This window comes from Haemorhous mexicanus, chromosome 1 (genome assembly GCF_027477595.1).
Source record: "Haemorhous mexicanus isolate bHaeMex1 chromosome 1, bHaeMex1.pri, whole genome shotgun sequence".
Lineage (NCBI taxonomy): Eukaryota > Metazoa > Chordata > Aves > Passeriformes > Fringillidae > Haemorhous > Haemorhous mexicanus.
The window spans coordinates 65069115-65087789 of record NC_082341.1 but is presented as its reverse complement, the minus strand read 5'-3'; the positions used below and the strand labels follow the sequence as shown (position 1 = coordinate 65087789).

The 18675-nt window shown below is 40.5% G+C and overlaps 2 protein-coding genes across 6 annotated transcripts in view; one reads left to right on the top strand and one right to left on the bottom strand.

The window, feature by feature from the left end:
- RANBP9 (RAN binding protein 9) overlaps positions 1-14039 on the top strand; it is a 38724-nt gene extending 24685 nt beyond the window's left edge. Inside the window, exons 5-14 of one of the 5 annotated variants that reach the window (XM_059851771.1) lie at positions 14-36; positions 1988-2172; positions 2988-3100; positions 4426-4534; positions 5946-6136; positions 7707-7854; positions 9603-9676; positions 11803-11951; positions 12633-12744; positions 13100-14039. In XM_059851771.1, the coding sequence (XP_059707754.1) occupies positions 14-36; positions 1988-2172; positions 2988-3100; positions 4426-4534; positions 5946-6136; positions 7707-7854; positions 9603-9676; positions 11803-11951; positions 12633-12744; positions 13100-13230 (1235 nt within the window). In that variant the 3' untranslated portion in view covers positions 13231-14039. Of the gene's footprint in view, positions 1-13; positions 37-1987; positions 2173-2987; positions 3101-4425; positions 4535-5945; positions 6137-7706; positions 7855-9602; positions 9771-11799; positions 11952-12632; positions 12745-13099 lie in introns of those variants that run through there. The other 4 variants (XM_059851752.1, XM_059851760.1, XM_059851743.1 and 1 more) reach the window with 4 other exon arrangements.
- Positions 14040-14461: 422 nt separating this feature from the next.
- On the bottom strand, positions 14462-18661 carry NOL7 (nucleolar protein 7). Its single transcript, XM_059851793.1, has 8 exons — positions 18446-18661; positions 17846-17906; positions 17693-17766; positions 17481-17512; positions 16454-16565; positions 15729-15850; positions 15571-15648; positions 14462-14834 (listed from the first exon to the last, which is right to left on the bottom strand). The coding sequence occupies exons 1-8, from the start codon at positions 18625-18627 to the stop codon at positions 14761-14763; spliced, it is 735 nt and encodes a 244-aa protein (XP_059707776.1). The 5' UTR covers positions 18628-18661; the 3' UTR covers positions 14462-14760.
- Between the last annotated feature and the right edge of the window lie 14 nt (positions 18662-18675).

Sequence of the window (18675 nt, the reverse complement as noted above, 5' to 3'; positions counted from 1 at the left end):
CTCTTTATTACAGGCATCGCTTTCACAGATTTACCGGTAAGATAAGTGCATTTTCTAACAGTTTTCTTTGTGTCTTGAAACAGATGTTTCAGATCAGACTAGCATTTACCCTGTGCTTGTTGGAATCACAGTGTAATCTTTGTAGCCAGTTTAATGTTAGATGTTTCTCATCATGATTTCAGTGGTGATTTTTTAATTGAAGTAGAAAGTGTTTTGGTTTTACACTGATCCTTACAAGAGGTTTTCCTTTTCAGGTTTTTTTTTTTAGCAGAATAATAATAATAATAATACATGCAAATAATTATTGCATGCTTTGGCACATTCAAGCCTTACATACAGAATCAGAGCTGTATTAAACACCAGCATGGTGGATGGCTGCTTGAGATATTGTCACTGTAACTCATTCTTGATGCCTGATTTTCACAAGTTTTGCTTCATAGAATCAAATGTATCAATTTTTTAAAAGGTGCACATATCTGAAGTCTTGTAGCTTTTGAGTCAATTAAATTGTGCTTTCCTTAAAACTGGCATCTGTTCCCTATACTACTGACACAGGCATGATACTGCACTTACTTTGGTTTTCTTCTCATCCACTTAATTTCTGATTTAATCTGTGCAGCGTGTGATGCACGTCCACCTGGTCAGCTACTCCCTTTGTGTGGCCTTAAGAGGCAAGGACAGATATTAAGGAAAAATTAAGTCAGTAACCCAAGGAGCCCCTTAGTCCTACCACAGGGTTGAGTGTTTTGTGTAGGAAACCACTGCCTGGATCTTTGGGATGCTGGCAGGACTCCTTACTAGCACATGGTGCCAGCTCAGGAAAACTGACACTATAATCTGAAGTATGAAGCTGAACCCTTTTTAGAATCAATGGTTTCCATCTCATTAAAAGATTTGAGACTTGTGGTTTGTTGATTATTTTAGACTAGGTAACAGTATAAGCATGTTTATTTTAAAAAACAAATGGTGTATTTGTGAAAACAGAGGCAAGATTGGCTTGGGTGTGGTTTGAGAAACCAGAGTATTTTTCATTTCACTGGGCTCTCTGGGCTCCAGAGTTCCTACTGACCTGTGTGTTGATAACTTCTTACTGATCGCTTTAATTTATTTAGCATAATAGCTCTGTAGATCAACATCCTATTACACCATACCACCATTGTCTGCAGTGTAATAATGATGTAGGTATATTTATTAAATAAACTTGGAAAAAAAAAATTCAACTACCTCCCCACACACACACACACAAAAGACCCCAGTAACAAAACCCCATACACACAATTGATTGCCTTGCCATTGATGAGATGCTTATGGCATTTAAGAAAATTGCCTTTATCTGAACAGGCAGATTTTACCTCTCTCATATTTGGCATATTTTAAATTTGCATGGAGACCTTATTTCTAAGCAGAAAATAAAACTGAGACAACAGTAAATGCTGTTATTTTATATAAAGTATTTTCCTAGATACAAGTTCAGGAATTCATGAAAACGTCAGTGCATTGTTACAGTTTGTGTTAGGCACCACGATTGGACTTTGAGGCTATTGAGTTTTCTATCCTGTCAGTTCTTACCACTAAAATTCAGTGATGTTTTAAGTATTTTACCCTAAAAGGAAAATGGCCCACTTTGTAAGTTTATCTTCTGTTCTCTTTTTAAAGGAAAAACTGGTCTTTAAAAATAATCAAAAATTGTTACATAATATTTTGTGAAATTTAACCTAAAAGTTGTAACGTGTAGCACAGTTTAAAAAGTGTATTTTCTGGCTAGAATGTCAGTAAGATTTTCTTCTTCCAAACAAAAAGAAATTCTGAGCACTGGGAATAAAATTAGTCAGTCATTGTATTGCTGTATTGGCAGACGCCGCTTTTACTGCTGGAGCACAGTACTAGAAGCAGTGAGGTTAATACTAGAGGTGAAAAAACAAAACAAACCCACAACAGTGGGGATTTTAGGGCAAGTGTCAAAAACTAACTAAAATGTTTCTTGCAGCCAAACTTGTACCCTACAGTAGGGCTTCAAACACCAGGAGAGGTTGTGGATGCTAATTTTGGACAACACCCATTTGTATTTGATATTGAAGACTATATGCGAGAGTGGAGAACCAAAATTCAAGCACAGATTGACAGATTTCCAATAGGAGATCGGGAAGGAGAGTGGCAAACAATGATTCAGAAGTAAGACTTGTAATACTATTAATTTTTTTAAAAGCCATTAGTTGCATGATTTCAGAGATCTTTAAAATGTTATATCTATTGTCTTGTGCAAAAAGTGATAGATGCTATTAAAAAATAGTACAAGTAATTTTGTTACCAGGTTTGATAATAACCATGTAGAAGGGAGTATGAACAGATTTTGTGGCAGAGTTGTTTGTGTCATTAATAATTTGGACTTTATAATGATGAGTGTAAGACTTCTGTTCTAATTTGCCTTATCTAATATGGACTGGGGACTTTGTAGGAAAGTTGTCATGGTTGTAATGGGCAGTTTTAATACTCTGGGCCCTGGAAATTTCCCTTTGCATTCTCAGCCTTTGGCATGCCAGGTTAAGTTGTGTCTCATTTGTGTTTCTTGGAAAAAAATGGTGGTTCTGACTTTGCATTTTTTATTTTTTCAGTGAAAACAGAAACTTAATGTGCAGCAATTTCACTTCAGTGGGAGTAATGAAAAGAAAAAAAACAAACAGCTTAATTAGCAGTTAATATTTGAACTGACCTGCTTTTGGGTCATGAATAATTGTTACTAAAATTCATCATAATAAAGTTATGCATTTATTATTTTTTAAAATTATTTTTCTGTACAGTGTTTTGAAGAATATACTGACTCTTAACTGAATTACTTTTGTCTGACTTGTACAGAAGTCTCTGCATTTCAAGTTGAATTTTTCAATTCAGTCAGCTTATTTTATCAAAGGTTTTTTACATTCAGGAGTTCTTGGTTTCTTACCTGTATTTTATAAGTATTTCTGAGTTTTGTTTTTGTTTATTTTTAGAATGGTATCATCTTACTTAGTTCACCATGGATACTGTGCAACAGCAGAGGCATTCGCCAGATCCACAGACCAGACTGTGCTAGAAGAATTAGCTTCCATTAAGAACAGACAAAGTAAGGCTGGAAAGCACGTTGCATCTCTTTTTTCCTCCCTTAAACAGATACTACATAAAGCTTTCTCTTATGCAGCGTTGTAGAATTTGCTTGCAGCACTGCCCCATAGCACAGTTCTTTGCTGTCATCTAATGTTACACATGTATGAGCAGCTGGGTATGAAAAATCTGCACAGTAATACTTTGTAACTTGTCTGATGTAGCAGAATGTGGTAAATTATCTGTTGTCTTTTGAATGGAAAGTTGTGATGTGTCTGAAACAAATGTGTGTAATGTCTCTGAGTGTTTGTGAGAGCTAATGGTTAGTCACAAACAGGAATATAAAACTTAGTCGTGACAAACATTTATATTTTTATCTGAACTGTGAAAAGGGATTGAGTTTAGAGAATGTTTTATAAGTTAAATGAAACTTGAGTTTTCCTGCTTACAGCTGTGAGGGGAAGAGGACAAGGACAACTAACAGCAGTTCAGTTCTAACTTGCCATGCCAGTGCTGTTTGCAGCCTGGTGGAACAGTGCCTTCCCCTTCCATTTAAATCCCTGCTCTGTGACCATCAGCATTTGTGTTACTGTATGACATACCACATGGGGAAACTGCTTTGGTTGTAAAACAACACATTTGTGTTGGTATTTTTTCATTTGGATCAGTTTCTCTGTTGGTGAAGAGAGCTGGGAGGCTGTTTGCAGCTTGAGCCAAGTTACAGCCACAGAAGCATCGACTAAAGCAGGGACCTTTGTGAAAGATTTTACTCAGCTGTAGTTTGATTAGAAGTATGTGTTGTAGGTGAAAGAGACTGAATTTTTGTTTTTCGTAGTCAAAATTGAACCTGTAGGAGTGCGATGCAATTTGGATGTTCTTGAGTGACAGTAATTTGAAATGTGCTTATTTATAAAGTTGTGAAAATGAGAAGTAAATCACAGAAGAGTGTCTGCAGTCTTATTCTAGCTCTAAATGCATAGTCTGACTACAAAGCAGTTGGATGCTGGCAATAAATAAAAATACTGAGTTCTCATTTAGATACATGTAGGTGGAGTGCAGTTCTTAAATTTTCCTGTTGAACTTTTTAAGGAAACATGATCTTTCTTTACACTATTTTTTTCTAAAAGGAAAAAACTCTTGCTGATTGATGGTTGCAGTGTCTTTTAATCGTTATTGTACATGTATTAATCCATAAGCTGTCCATTTAACTGATGTTGGTTTTGCTGAACAGAAGTTCAGAAATTGGTTTTGGCAGGATGAATGGAGAACCCATTGAAACAACATAACAGCTGTATCCAAGTTTACTAGAAAAAAATCCTAATCTCTTATTTGTTTTTTGGTGAACAGGAATTCAGAAATTGGTTTTAGCAGGAAGAATGGGAGAAGCCATTGAAACAACACAACAGTTGTATCCAAGTTTACTAGAAAGAAATCCTAATCTCTTATTTGCATTAAAGTGAGTCTTCAAATTATACAGATGTGTGTTTATAGATGGCACAGTACCTTCTGAGACAAGACAGTTACTCATTTAAAGCTTTCACAGAAATTTATACAAAGTTAAGCAGCGCTTTTTAGAAAATGTGTGTATTTCACTTTTTTATGCTCTTCTTATTTGCTACATGTTTTACTAGGTTTTGTCATCGAGGTCCTGGTTTGCAGCATAATTCACATCTCCCTGTAGACTTGTTCTCTAGAACAAAGTTCTGTAGTTCTTTTTAATGAATTTTAGCCCCATTTGAGTGTCAAGTAAAACTTAAAATGGAAACTGATATAGTAGCACATTCAATAAGGTTAAGAATCCTGATGGGATAAGTTAGTCTGTTCCTCCAAAGGGGTGACTGACTTTAAAGACCAGTTTAAATGAGCTGTTTCATTCCATGCTGCTTTACTAGAAAACTCTGGCTAAAACTGTGGAATTCCATAATCCCAAAGAGTTCTCTTGGCTTCCCAGGCACACAATAGTCACCTTCATTCTGGCATTTTTACTTGCCAGCTGTGCTGTTCTCCAGAATTTTTTGTATCATTGCAGTGTTTGAATGTGGAAAAAATGTGTTATCTCCTCTAAAAACAAAGCACTTTAATTTTATGTTCAGTTAAGTAACTGGGAATGTGTTTGAAGTCTGTCATGCTCAAGTGCTGAACAGAATTCACATGATAGTACTCCAGACTTATCACAGAATTCACAAATTGCGAACATTTTGATGAAAGGCTTCACTCAATAGCATCAATTTTATGTTATCTTTTTCTCAGTCTGTCTTTCTAAATTTTGCCTGTTCTATTGAGGCTACTGAAGCCTTAAGCATAAAGCAGGAGTTCTGAGCTTCCTTAAAGTCCATAGTAAAACCTCCTTATCTAAAATGAAATTGACAAAGAGCAACAACCTCTAAAGGGAAGGTTTGTATGGGAGTTTGCTTTTCAAGCTGTTTTCTAGTGCAGGTGTTTAATGTTAGGAGTTACCCTTTAATGCTTAATGTTCCAGACAGTCAAACTCTGTTCTCTTTTACTTTGAGAGAAATGACAGACATGACAACATAACAACATATCTTTCTCAAGAAATAACCTTGCCCCTGCCAATAAAAGAAAACAGTTAGACCAAGAAAATATAGTTTAAATCTCTAGACTTTGAGGACTTAGTTACAAAGGCTGTCCTCCAAGGATAATATTCCTGTTCTGCTCCCTCACAAATTTGTAATTGTGTTTTTTTGGCGGAATGCTCCAGAGCTTATTGACCATTGGGTTACTGACATTCAGCATTTTGTTGAGTCAGACTTGTTCTATATTTAACACTAAAATGAAATCATTGCTATCGTTGGTAATTTGAAATGTGTAAATGGTTTTATTAGCTTAACTTTTTGCCTTTTGTTTAGGGTGCGTCAGTTCATAGAGATGGTGAACGGTACAGACAGTGAAGTGCGGTGTTTGGGAGGCCACAGTCCAAAATCTCAAGACAGTTACCCTGTTAGCCCACGGTCATTCAATAGTCCTAGCATGAGTCCCAGCCATGGAATGAATATTCACAATTTGGCAACAGGCAAAGGGAGCAGCACACACTTCACTGGTAAGTTCATGTGGAGGATACACCACAGATTTGGATGTACCCCGCCGCATGGATTATTTTTTTTTAAATAAACTTGAGAGTTTATGCTGAATGCTATGTTTAACAGTAAAATGTCAGTGATTGAAATACGGGATTTCCAGTCACTGGGAAAAACGAAAGTTTCATCACATAATTTTTGCATGTGCTCTTGGCTTTACTTCTTGCAAAGTAGGTTTCTAAGAAGTGCTTCCCTTTGGGAGGTGGAAGGTTCTGACTTACATTTCTCTTGTCCTTTTGATGATAATTTATGGCTTGGGCAAGATGGTTTAAATCCTGTAAGTGGTATATATGATCCATTTCCTGTGGTGTTGATGGGGAAATCAGAATAGCTGTGGTTGAGCAGGAAACACCAGAAGCCAGGTGGTATGGTTGTGTAAAAGACATGCTGCTGGCAGCCACATTTCAGTCTGCATAGTTCAGACATTTTTAGAGTATTTAAGTAGTGGGAAATCTTCAGTGGGAAGCCACTAATGTTCAGAGCTGTCCCAAGCTTATGGGGAGATCCCCATGCCTTCCAAAGCACCCCTGCTGAATGGAAGCTGAGCATGTTAAAATGATACCTGAACGTGGCATCCTTGAAGACTAAGACTCTTAAGGTAGCAGAGACCAACAGCTTTCAGTTCTGTTTAATTTCCAAATCCAAATTGGAACTGATTGAGGGCACTTTTTTTTTCTTTTTTTTTTTTTTTTTTTTTTCTTTTTTTTTTTCCCCTCTCTGGGGTGTCAGTGAAGAACCACTCAAATTTTCTGGTTGTTCTTCAGGTGGTTATTGGGATATAGTGTAGAAAGTACCTATGTTTTTTGTAATTTTGAAAATAGAGGCAGGTTGATGAATGTATTACTAGAAGTGATGTTTGGGATTTTGTAAATGGCAGCAGCTGCTTTCTTTATAATAAGCCCTTCCTGTGACCTGTTTCTATTTTAGAACATACTTGGGAGCTCTTGGTTTGATGGAACTGGCAATTACATGTTTGCTTCAAATGGTAGTTTTCCTGTTATATTTTAGAAGGGTCAGAAGAGATTTTAGCTGGGCATCATAATTTCACAGCATGGTGTAATTTTTTTAGCAAAGCACAATATTAACAATTAAAATAATTGCATGGTGAAGGAGGGAGGTTTATGTAAGTATAGCAACATGCGAAGTATTCAGCACTGAATTCTACTGCACATTTATCAAAATAATTATGTGATCAGGAATTAATAATGTTTGCTTCCATTCATAATGATTACAGTGGCCTAGAAAAGATTTTTTAGAAAACTTCCACATTAGTGCAGTTTTCTGTTTTACCAGTATATTAGTACAACTGGAAAAACCTTCTTGTGCCTATGTTCATACTTGTTAAATAATGCTTAACTTCTAGAAGCCTTAAGGGTTCAAATACCTGAAACATGAAGGTGAAGTACTTGAGTTTGTGTGGCAGATTTAGCATACTTGTTCCTGGTTAGTAAATGCTACACTTATTTCATTTTTTTCTACAAACTTACCTGTAAGTACCACTTTATGACTACAGCTGTTAAAACTTCCTTGCAGGGTTTGAAAGTAGTTGCAGTAATGGAGTAATATCAAATAAAGTGCATCAGTCTTACTGTCACAGTAAACACACGACCACCAGCTTGAATGTACCAGAGCTCAACAACATAAATGTATCCAGATCACAGCAGGTTAACAGCTATTCCAGGTAAATAAACTTTAGGTGCTTCTAAATCACTTAAGGCTTGTGCTCTCCGTGTGTTTGCATGGCAGGGAAGAGTTTTCAGTGGGTTTTGATGTGATTTTTTTTTTCCCCCCAAGGACAGTTGAAACATAGTGTAAGGAGCCGACAGCTTGTGGTAACTCTGGTTGTTTTGACAGTTCAAGCTCAGTAGAACTTTTTCTCCTGTTGGGTTAAGGAAACGCAGTGGACAAAAATAAATTACCTTGCTTATAGCTATGGTCAGTTTTGAAGTTCCATAGTGAAGGTTAATTAGCTCTTTGACACTTGGGTTTTTAACTGAAGCCACTGACACTGATTTAAGTGTGTTGCACACAGGTAATGAAAAGTTTTCCAGTTACTCTCCATTTGTGGCAGTATCTGGAAAGTAAACACAGTTGAGATGCAAATGAAGTGTGGATTCCCTTTCCCTGTATACACCAGGATTGTTTGCCTGCTCCAGTCACTGTCACGAGTGCACACGCATTCCGTTCAGAGAATGAAAATAAATCTGTTAACCAGGGTTAATGTGGGTCTTCCTAACCAGTATGGTTAAGCTCTGGGTTGCATGGATGCAGCAGAACCTAATTTGATGTGAAATGCAACAGCACTCAGCTGCATTGTGCCAAATGGATTCCCAAAACTACCACGTCGGATGTGATGATGTAGTGGTGATGACCAAAAGTATTTTAGTTGAATAGTGATAATTGGGGTGAAAAAGTAAGAGTAACAATTTACTTTTTAACTTTCCACAATTTCTGTTTGCATCAGCAGTTGCCTCTGCCAAAACGTCTGGCAGTGTCCAGGCAACTTGGAGATTTTTCACGGAGGAAGACAGTTCCTTGGCTGTGTTCTTGCCCAGTCAGAGAGGCCTTTTGGTTTCCTTCCTCAAAGGAAGCTGAGTATCTTTGGTTGCTTAGAAGCAAGATATTAAACTTCCAAATTGAGTCTGTTTGGTCTTGACAGAGGTTTTAGGTTGCTATTCTCCATGATGGAATAGAACAGGCCAGGATGCAACTGTCAGCAAAGCTCAGTCCCCAAAGCCATGCTGGCACTTTCTAAAAACACTTCTGTGAGCTGCTGTGAGCAAAGGATTGTGAGGAGCTGAATGCTCTGCGTTTGCCACTGAGTGTCTCTTCAGTGTTCTGCTTTACTCAGCATTTGCTTTGGGGTTTTCCTTTTTTTGTTTTCCCTCTGTCATTCTACAGAGTAAATAAGAGGAAAAGGCATTTTTTCAAAATAATTAGTTACCTAAATATCGTATTTTCCAAGTAGGATGTATATTGACTTAACTATATTTTTTATGTATAAATACTAAGTATATTGAAAAGTGGGAGTAGTATATTTTCTCAATGCATTTTCTACAGCTCTTTGTACATACAATTATATAAACAAGGTATTGTATAAGTATGTATATATACATACTATTATATAAACAACTTTTTGGTCTGTATTTAGAAACTGTTATATTCCTTACTCCTGAATAATGGGGGACATGTTTAAATTTTCAGCATCTGAAAATAGTATTTTACTGAAAACTAATGTTTAGACAACCTTAAAACTTTCCATGGTGCTCTGGTGTCATCAGTTGCTATCGAAGAAACTGTGGTCTAGCTTGGGAATATTTACCAGCAGCTTTTCAGTAGCTAAGATGAAGAAGTAGTGTGATAAAGTTGTAAAGATAACCTAAGTATTAAAAATATGAGTAAAACTTGTATTTACTACTCTCTTTTCAGCAATGATGTAGACATGGAAACAGATCACTACTCCAATGGGGTTGCTGAGACTTCATCCAATGGCTTCCTAAATGGTAGTTCTAAACATGATCACGAAATGGAAGAATGTGACACAGAAATGGGTCTGCAGTGATATTTCTTACATTTTTATTAAGTGATGGCAACAAGGTTATGTTTTTACTTGCAATGCTTCCCAACTTGAAATTTAGGGTTACTAGCTCAAATCTTAATTTTTTGATTGTTTTGCTATTACTAGAAGTATATTTTAAAACCACTGATTTAGGTGGTCCAGTATCAGTGTGAGAACAGGGGAAATGGGTAACTCATGGCTGCTGAAATTAGCATTAATTTTTAAGGAAGTACCTTTGAGAAGAAACACCCGGTTGTGTAGCACCCTGTGTTTGAGTTGGGAAATTGCTTCTCCCTCTTCCCATTTGTGGTTCTCATGGCATCTTTGTGCTTCACAGTAAGCGTAGAAATTCTAAATATTTTATATTGAAATGCAAAGTGCTAATATTTAATGCTCAAGAGCTTTGTTAGGGAAATGTAAAAAACGAAAAATTATCTTTTTTCCCATGTTTTCCACCAAAAAAATAACAATTTATATAGTTATGAGCTAAAAATTAGCTTTATTTTACTTAATTTGCTTTATACTCTGTCATGCCTATTGATGTTGGTGACAAATGAGTATTTAAATCCCCTCTGCTTGCCCTTTGTGCAGCTGCAGAATTGGTACTCAAACAATTGATTTAAGCAGATGTCAGTTAATGTGTAGTTTAAATGAAATGTGAAACTAGAGACCTTCAGAATGCAGCAGCGCGTGCAGAGCGCTGTGAGCGCTTCCCAGTTCCGGGGAATGTACTGCTGCTGATCCTGCAGCTTTGCTGGGAAATGCAATGGAACAGCAAATGTCATTCTGTTACAGCTCTGCAAGGAGGAATGCAAGTTGCCGGACTATTTTCCCTGCATTATGCTCTGAAACTGGATAATAACAAGACCTTATTTCTGTGACAGAAAGCCCAAAACAGGTCCTCACTCTCTTGCAGCCTTTTCTGCAGAGACTTGCTGTGACAGACATGCAGCAGCTGCACAGGGCACGGAGTTGTGCTTTTTCTAATGTGGCTGTCTCCTGCCTGTGGAAAGTCATGTCTTAGATGAGGCTGAGCTAGGGACAAACACCACTACTTGAAGACTTGTGACACTGTTTACCCCCCAACCCTGCCCCCAGGTTGAATCTGGTGTTTTTTCACTTTTTGAAATATTTATATATTCTCTAGTGCAGTGTATTGAAGGTTAAGTAGGCTGGTATTTTCCAGAGGTCATACACTTACATCTAAGGAAAAAAAAAAAGTAGCCTGTTAAAAATCCTGTTTTGAAAGAGTAGTCAAAAATGTATCACTAAATAGCAGTGTTACAAAGAAGAGTGGATTTGTAACTGAAGAGTCTATCAAAATACTCATTTTAAAACTTGATTCCATTGTTGAAAAAAGACAAGGAATGGATAAATACCTTTTTTTGAATGCAGTGCTTTAGGTGTAAATTTTTAAAAAGCAGATTTTTCAAAGAAGCCAAGTTGGTTTACTATTCATAATCTGCATAAATATATTTTAAAATCACTAGTATTGGGAATATTGTATGAAACAGTAAACAAATCAGTTGTAGTGTCCTGCTTGATTACAAAAGAAGACTGAAATAGCCAAATGATTAAGATAATGTGTCCTGCAAGGAGTATGAACAGTCTAAATGATTGTCTTGTAGCAGAATCCATCATGGCTGTTGAGGAAGTTTGGCATTTTTTTACACTCTAGTAGTTCCCATTTTGTGTTTATCTTCAGAAATGCAATGCCAAAGAATTAAGAAAGTTAGAACTGTGTGGACTTTCATTGTTATTTTTAAACTCCCTTAAAATTTTAGGGTAAAATCTGGTTTGTCTTCTAGTTAGTTTAAAATTACCCCTTGCAGATAAAACAGCACATGGTGTGACAGCCTTTGCCATTAGTGAACCAGGTCTCCTAAATGTTCCTAAGGAGCAGTTCCCCAGTGTGTGGTACAGGAGCACGTGGGGCCAGGGTCTGTGGCTGACCTGCTCTCTCTGGCAGGCAGCCGTGTTTGAGTGAAATCAGTGCAGAGTCTGTAGATCCATAGGTTGTTACCCTCGGCTCTGCCAGTGGTGATGATGACGATATCGTTTCTTTAGAAGTAGATTCAAGTCAGTTAAGACGCCAGCTATGTGGTGGCAGCCAAGCAGCCATTGAAAGGATGATCCATTTTGGAAGAGAATTGCAAGCAATGAGTGAGCAGCTAAGAAGAGAATGTGGCAAAAACACAGTGAATAAGAAAATGCTCAAGGTATGTTTAATCTTCTTGTAAAGGTGAATTACTGTGCTGCCCAGCAGGAACTTCCCATAGCATGTTGTGCTGGAATACTGTTCTGCATTAACTTATGCCATTTTTCACGTGTCTCAGAGCAGATGTTCTGGTCAGCTGTGGTGTAGCACTGTCTTCTTTTTTGTCTGTGCAACACATGCTCAGGGAAGATAATTTTGTGCTGTTACACAGTTAAACACAGGAATTGATTTAGTGCTTTCCTTTCTCTCATTTGTGACCATGTAACTTGGTCTCGTGAATCGAAGTTCTGGTTTTGTCTTTCTGCTCTTTTGTCAATGATAAATGAACCGCAGGGGGATTGGTAGAGATGCCCAAAACGTGCTGTCATTAGTACTCTGCATGTTATTCAGTTTGCCTTGATTTGAGACGGCTCTGGAAAAGCAGAGCCTCCTGCCAAAGACTGCATGCAGTTTTCAGTCTTTTTCTTACCCCATCACTTAGTAAAATAATGTTACCTTTTGCTATGCTTTTGGGAAAAAACACAAATGGAACAAGTCCTGTCACAATTTCTTTTTATCTTTTTGTATTGATGGATACTGACAGTCACCTTTGTGATCCTGACTCAAAACAGTTGAACAAAGTATCCATTCTTTTCATTAGTAGCTTGTAGCTGTAGATGTAATAGAAGTCATCTTCCCACAGGATGCATTCAGTTTGCTTGCATATTCTGATCCCTGGAGCAGCCCTGTTGGAAATCAGCTTGACCCCATACAAAGAGAACCAGTGTGCTCTGTGCTGAATAGTGCAATACTAGGTAAGTGCGGCCTGATGGCTGCCCAGGGGACTCAGGGTGCCTCCCCTGTGTCCCACACAGGTGGCCCTGCTGCTCCACTGTAAGGATAGCAGTGTTGGGTACGCTCTTCTGGGAAAAGAGAGATACTTTTGGAGGGTATGTAAAATAACAGGTACTTGCCTGCTGTTGTAGTTCAGAGGGAAAAGGGCCTGTTCAGTAATGGTGCTGTGCAAGGTCACGTTGTTGCTCCTGCTTTGTGTCTTGCTCTAAGAGCAAACTCGCAAAGGAATGATTGAAGTAGTTTAGATGTCAAGTTTTCAGTGTATTACTATGAAATTATTCAGGTATTTTAACTGGTACTGTGATTCTTTTTCAGAGACTCACAATCTGCCAAAGCAACCCCCACTTGCCCTTGCCATGGGACAGGCGTCACAGTGTCTAGGATTGATGGCCCGGTCAGGAATTGGATCCTGCGCGTTTGCCACAGTGGAAGACTACCTACACTAGCTATGCATTTTGAAGGTCTGAAAGGCGTTGTGGCATATTCAACATGGAAAGTAGACCAGCTCTGCTGACTGGAATTTGGAATTTTAATTATGTACTAAGGACAAGTCTGTCGCTTTATGTTGCTTCCTAGTTTACAGCATGATGCAAATGATTTCTAACTTAGTGTTAGGAGATTTCCATCTTTAAACCTCTTAGACAACTAAGAGTTGAAAATATCACTGGTAACGTCAGACATCCAAATTGACAAGTACCAATCCTTTGAACGATTGTCCAAAACAAACCAAAAATCCTGCTACCTTGTGGTGGGACGGAAGAATAGAAAACATGGATGTATTAGCATGTGGGTGATGTAAACGTCAAGCAGGATGACTTGCCAACCTCCACCCCCATTGTTACATAGTTCAATCAGTGTAATTTGCAAAATGCAAATGGTTTGGATATATAGTGTTGATGGGAAGAAATGATATTTTTTAATGTGTACTGTAAAACTTGAATTACTCAGGAGCTGAGTGAATATGTTTGTTGCTACTTACAATCCCAACCTGTTGATCTTAGTAGTTTTTTGTTTTAACATGGTCTTTTCAACTTTGTTTCCTTGTTTAACTACAGACAGCTTCTGTTGTGTAGGCTCACCAGTTTAACTGTTGTATTATAACAGTATTACATGTCAACACAGTGTGGTTATGACCTATTTATATAAAAACCAAATATTTAGTCAATTTACAGTCTTAATTTAATCTTTGTACACCTTGCATTTTTAAAAGTGCTTAAATAGTACTATATTGCAATAAAATGTAGTGATATCATAATTAACCAGCCATTAAAAACTTACGTCTACATCCACGGTAGCATGGACGTGTATGCTACATTGTCTTGCTCTAGGCTCCATCCTAGAACAGTGCTTCTCGTGGAGACCTCTGAGGGGACAGGCTCACCCCTTGAGCTGGGGCTGCCACCTCCATGTGGAAGCTGGGCTGGTCCAGGTGAAGGGCTTTGCCTTGTTCTTGCCACACAGTGAGTCTAGCTAAGAGTGCAGGAAGTTTACTCAGGCTCCCTGCAGATGGGGAAAATCCCTTACTGCTGGAAAGTAATCATGAGGCTGGAGAGAAGTGTCCTGCTATGGGAGCTGATTTAATGATTCTGCTGTTAGGGTACAGCCTTTCCTTAGAGACACAAGTCGCTGAGGCAGTAGAAGTAACTGCCTGCTGTAAGGAATGCAGCATCCACAACAGTAGGTACAACATTGCTCATCTTTATTCTCTGCAAAGGCATTGCCTCACGGAGGCAGCTCAGCAAGCCTGGTCCTAGCACCAGCTGTTCTAAAACACTGGCCTGGCTGCTCTGTAGCTTCCCCAAGAACTTCTGAAAGGGGAGAGAAGAGAACAGGGAAATCCAATCAGGCTCAACTCAGTGCCTTCTGCTGGCTGGAGCTGAAAGCAGAGTGATGATGAAGTAGGAAAAACACCTGTGTTGTGTTGAGATCAACTGTCACTAAAAGTCCTTAAGCAGCATCTTCTGAAAAAACTGTCTTCAAACTCCATTTTTAATATGTGTTGCCAGCCAGCGTTTCTTAAACCTTGCTGCTTTTTCCTTTTTATCTTGCCCTTAAAAAAAAAAAAAAAGATGGCTAGTTTTCTTAGCCCCATGTGCTGGAGAAGCAGCAATCCCTTGGCTGCTGCAGCATTTCAGAACAGAACAACCACCTCAAACAATGATAAACTTCCTAAGGTATTTTATGTGCCCCAGGTGCATTCTACTGGCCAGGAGTACCGGTTTGCACCAGCCTCCTTAGGAGGGTGGGGGGGATACAGTGGTGCTTGCAGTGATGGAGCACAGGTGGAAAGCAGGCCTGGCTTGCTAAGGATCAGTAACTTTTCCCTCTGGTATTTGTGACCCTCACAGAATGTGTGGGTGTGAAACTGCCCCCATCCATTCATTTACAAAATGAAGAGAAATGGGTGCTATTTCCCTGTGCTCACATAGAGGTTCTAGGATCTTGGTATCTCTGCTTTCAAGTCTGAGATGCATCTGAAATGCCTTCCAACGGCTCAGAGACTGGAGGCTGAAACAACAGCTCCTGAAGTATTTATTTCACTGAGCAGCTCTGGCTCTACTACAAGAGCTGTCTCTTAACATACCAAAAATTAAGTAATTTTTTTCAAAATTGTGTCTCATACACCATCCCTGGGGGTGTGCTCATGACACCCACTGAGGCTGCAGTGCTCTGCTGCCCTTCCCTTACTCTCCAGGATACTTTAGCATGGAAACCCTGCTTTTATTCAAGTGTACTTTTAGCGACATAAGCAGAAAAAAGTACCTACTCTGACTTTCTATACTCACCCCAAGACTTGTCCACAAACTGAACAGCAGCTTTTTTGACAGGGCCTCTCTTGTTTGCAAGGGAGAAAAATTCATTTGCTGAAATGGAGACAAGTGTTAATAACCAAGTTCAAGGCAGACAAGGCTCCATCCAGACCCACCCAAGCAGCAGTGCTTACCCGGTACGCGGTTGGTGTGTGGCCCATAGAGCTGAGCATTTAGGAAGTCTCTGGCCAGCTGTTGGTGGAGGCCTGTTGCACTGTGGTCTTTCAAGCATACAGCCACGTAGTTCCCTTTTGTCCTGGTCAAAGAGATGTAAATCCCTGTAGCATGGTTACAGGGTCTAGAACAACAGAGACTGCTGTCAAGCTCTGCTACTTGAGCACAGCAGCAGCCAGTGATGGTTTCTGATACTCAGATGAGCTTTATGGCGGTATTAAAAAAATAAAATTTGGACCAATACTCTCAAGCTCTTGTCATATGCCTTTGTGTGCCCGAGTATTTTCCCTGGGCATCCTGAGCTCATCCTACCAAAAGCTAGGGCAATTACTCTCTAGGGCCATCAGTGACAATGAAATAAAGAGGAGAGAGAAAAATAGATTGAAATGCAGGAATGTGGTGCTGAACCACCCCACAACACAACGTGTACTGCTGTCCTTATGACTGCCCAGCCATCTTATAGCAGTTACATATATGTAATAGGTAAAAATTATTTCTATCATATATATATGTATGCACACATACATAAGTATGCTAAAGCAGAAGATATTAAAGGCACTTTTAGCACATAAATATGCTTTCAATCGGATGAAGGATGGAGGAACATGAAGTCCAGAAGAGGGTACAGCCATGCAGTGACAGAACAGACCTTCCCAGACCAGGCAAAATCATCTCCTCCTCTTACCTGGCACCCTTGCTCCTCTTGCTTTTCTTCTGCACTTCAGTTTGGCCTTGCCTTTGGGCCTGGCCTTGCTCCAGCTCTACAGCCTCAGCTTCAAGTTCTTCACCTAGAGTAACTTGTAAATGAAATTCCAAATGTTACAAATCAAAACTGGCCAATGAAACAGGAACAGGACTTAAAACAAGCAGCATTTTTCAGAAGCACTGACTAGGAAGAACAGCTGTAAGAGGGAGGGAAAAAATATGCTGAGGGGAGCAACCCAAAGTACTAGCCAGCTTTCCTCGGCATCAACAAAATGGGATTCATCACCAGACAAAAACTCAATGCAACGCAACAGCTATGGGTAACCCATAAAGGGAAATCCAACTCTGGCTTCAGTCTTGCTTCATTGTCAGCTCATCTCTTTGTTACGTCAATACAACAGATTTTTTTAAATAAAAGCAAGAAAAACTAGCAGTTACACCATACAGCAGCATGTGAGGTTTGGATGAGAGAACTGTTTAAATAAAAGATTTTTTCTGAAGTACTTCAAAGTACAGATGAAGCAAAAACAGCAGTCATAAACACTCTAGACTCTTAATTTTGTAATTCTGAGTTTGAAAAAAGTTACTTAGTATCCTACAGATGCTATTACACTGTAGTTTGATATATAAAGTATAGAGGCAATCAGTTTAACAACCCTACCCAGGAATAGCCTTTATAACTTAAACAAAGGCTAAATATTAATCCACCTTTGATAATCCTTGCTTTTTCTCCTTAACACCTGCCCATGATTTCCTTAAACACTTCAGGCTATTTAACTGAAATCACTGCACAGCAAGTGACTTCTGTAAAAGGTAGGAATTAGATTGAATCTTTGTATTTTTCCTCAGATATTTCTTTTTCTAGGGAAAAGACAATCTGTCCACTGTGTTCACAGTTAAGACTTGGAGAAGGTCTCTTAACCAGAAGTCCCCCTTGGAGCTCCGGCACAGGAATGAATTCCCGAAGTACCAGATGTGCACCCCATGCAAAGCAAGCTGTAATGTACCTGGGTCATCTGCTGCAGCCTGCTCAGCGGGCCTGGGGAGCAAAGGGAAGGCAACAGGTTACTCTTCAATTCACATTCCCTTCCTTTACTCACAGCCATGAAACCCCCATTTCCAGTATGGCCTCCCAAGCCAGGACTGGGGCTGCCCCACGGGTGGGAAATACGGAGAGGGGGGTCCCAACAGCCACCGCCACCTTCCCATGTCCCCTCACCGTGAGGACACATCCTGCAGCTCCTGCAGTTCCTGCAGCTCTTGCAGCACGGCCTCGGGCAGCAGCTTGCGCTTCTGTGGGGGAGAGGGGAGTCAGGCGGGCACGGACACGGCCGGCACGCACACCCAGGGCCCGCCCGGAGCCCCGCGGTACCTTCTGCTCCGCGAACAGCTCCTGGTGCCGCCGCCGCTTCTCCTTCAGCAGCTCCCGGTGCCTGCGGGAAGGCGGGAGCCACCGTCAGACACGCCATGGGGAGAGGGGGCATTACGGGCGGGGATAAAGGGGGTGAACGACGGCTTAGAAGGGCAAAGGAGGTGGTGAGGAGGAGCAAGTGGGGGGGATAAGGGAGAGGGGATAGGAAAACGGAAAGGGGTTTTAGAGGGGTGAAGGGAGGGAAGGGGTTACGGGCGGGATAAAGAAGGAGAAAGGGCCGGGGAAGCGTAAGAAGGGTGGTGGGGTAAGAAGGGAGATAAGGTGGGGGGCAAAGGAGGCCACAAGGGGAAATAAGCAGAGATAAGGGAGGGAATAAGGGGAGGATAAGAGGGGGCTACAGGCATGTACGGGGGTAAAAAGGGGTCTAAGAGCATAAGAGGGGCGTGGGGGGGGGGGAACTAGAGAGGTAAGCGAGAGGTTAAGGGGGCCGTAAAAGGGGTGAAAGGGGAGATGAGTAGGGCTAAGCGAAGGGGGTAAGAGGACGGAAGCGCTGGAGTGAGAGCCGCCGTTCGGGAGCAGGAGGCCCCGGCGTGTCAGCACCTCCGCGCCGCCTCCCCCACGAGCTTCCGCTCGGCCTCGGCCGCCTCCCTCGCCACGCCGAAGGGCAGCTCCTCCGGGGCCTCGTCCGCCTCGTCCTCCGAGGAGGAGGCCGGACTGGGCAGCGCGGCGGGAGCCTTGCGCTTGCCCGCAGCCGCCGCCTTCGCCTTCTGCCGGCGCGCCATGGCCGCGGCCCCTGCGCCGCCCGCCCCGGAACCGCTCCCGCCTTCCGC

Coding starts and splice junctions, on each gene's coding strand:
- NOL7 (XM_059851793.1), bottom strand. CDS start 18,627: ATGGCGCGCCGGCAGAAGGCGAAGGCGGCGGCTGCGGGCAAGCGCAAG. Junction 17,513..17,692: donor CTGCAGGATGTGTCCTCACG/GTGAGGGGACAT, acceptor TTTGCTCCCCAG/GCCCGCTGAGCAGGCTGCAG. Junction 16,566..17,480: donor GGCTGCAGCAGATGACCCAG/GTACATTACAGC, acceptor TTCATTTACAAG/TTACTCTAGGTGAAGAACTT.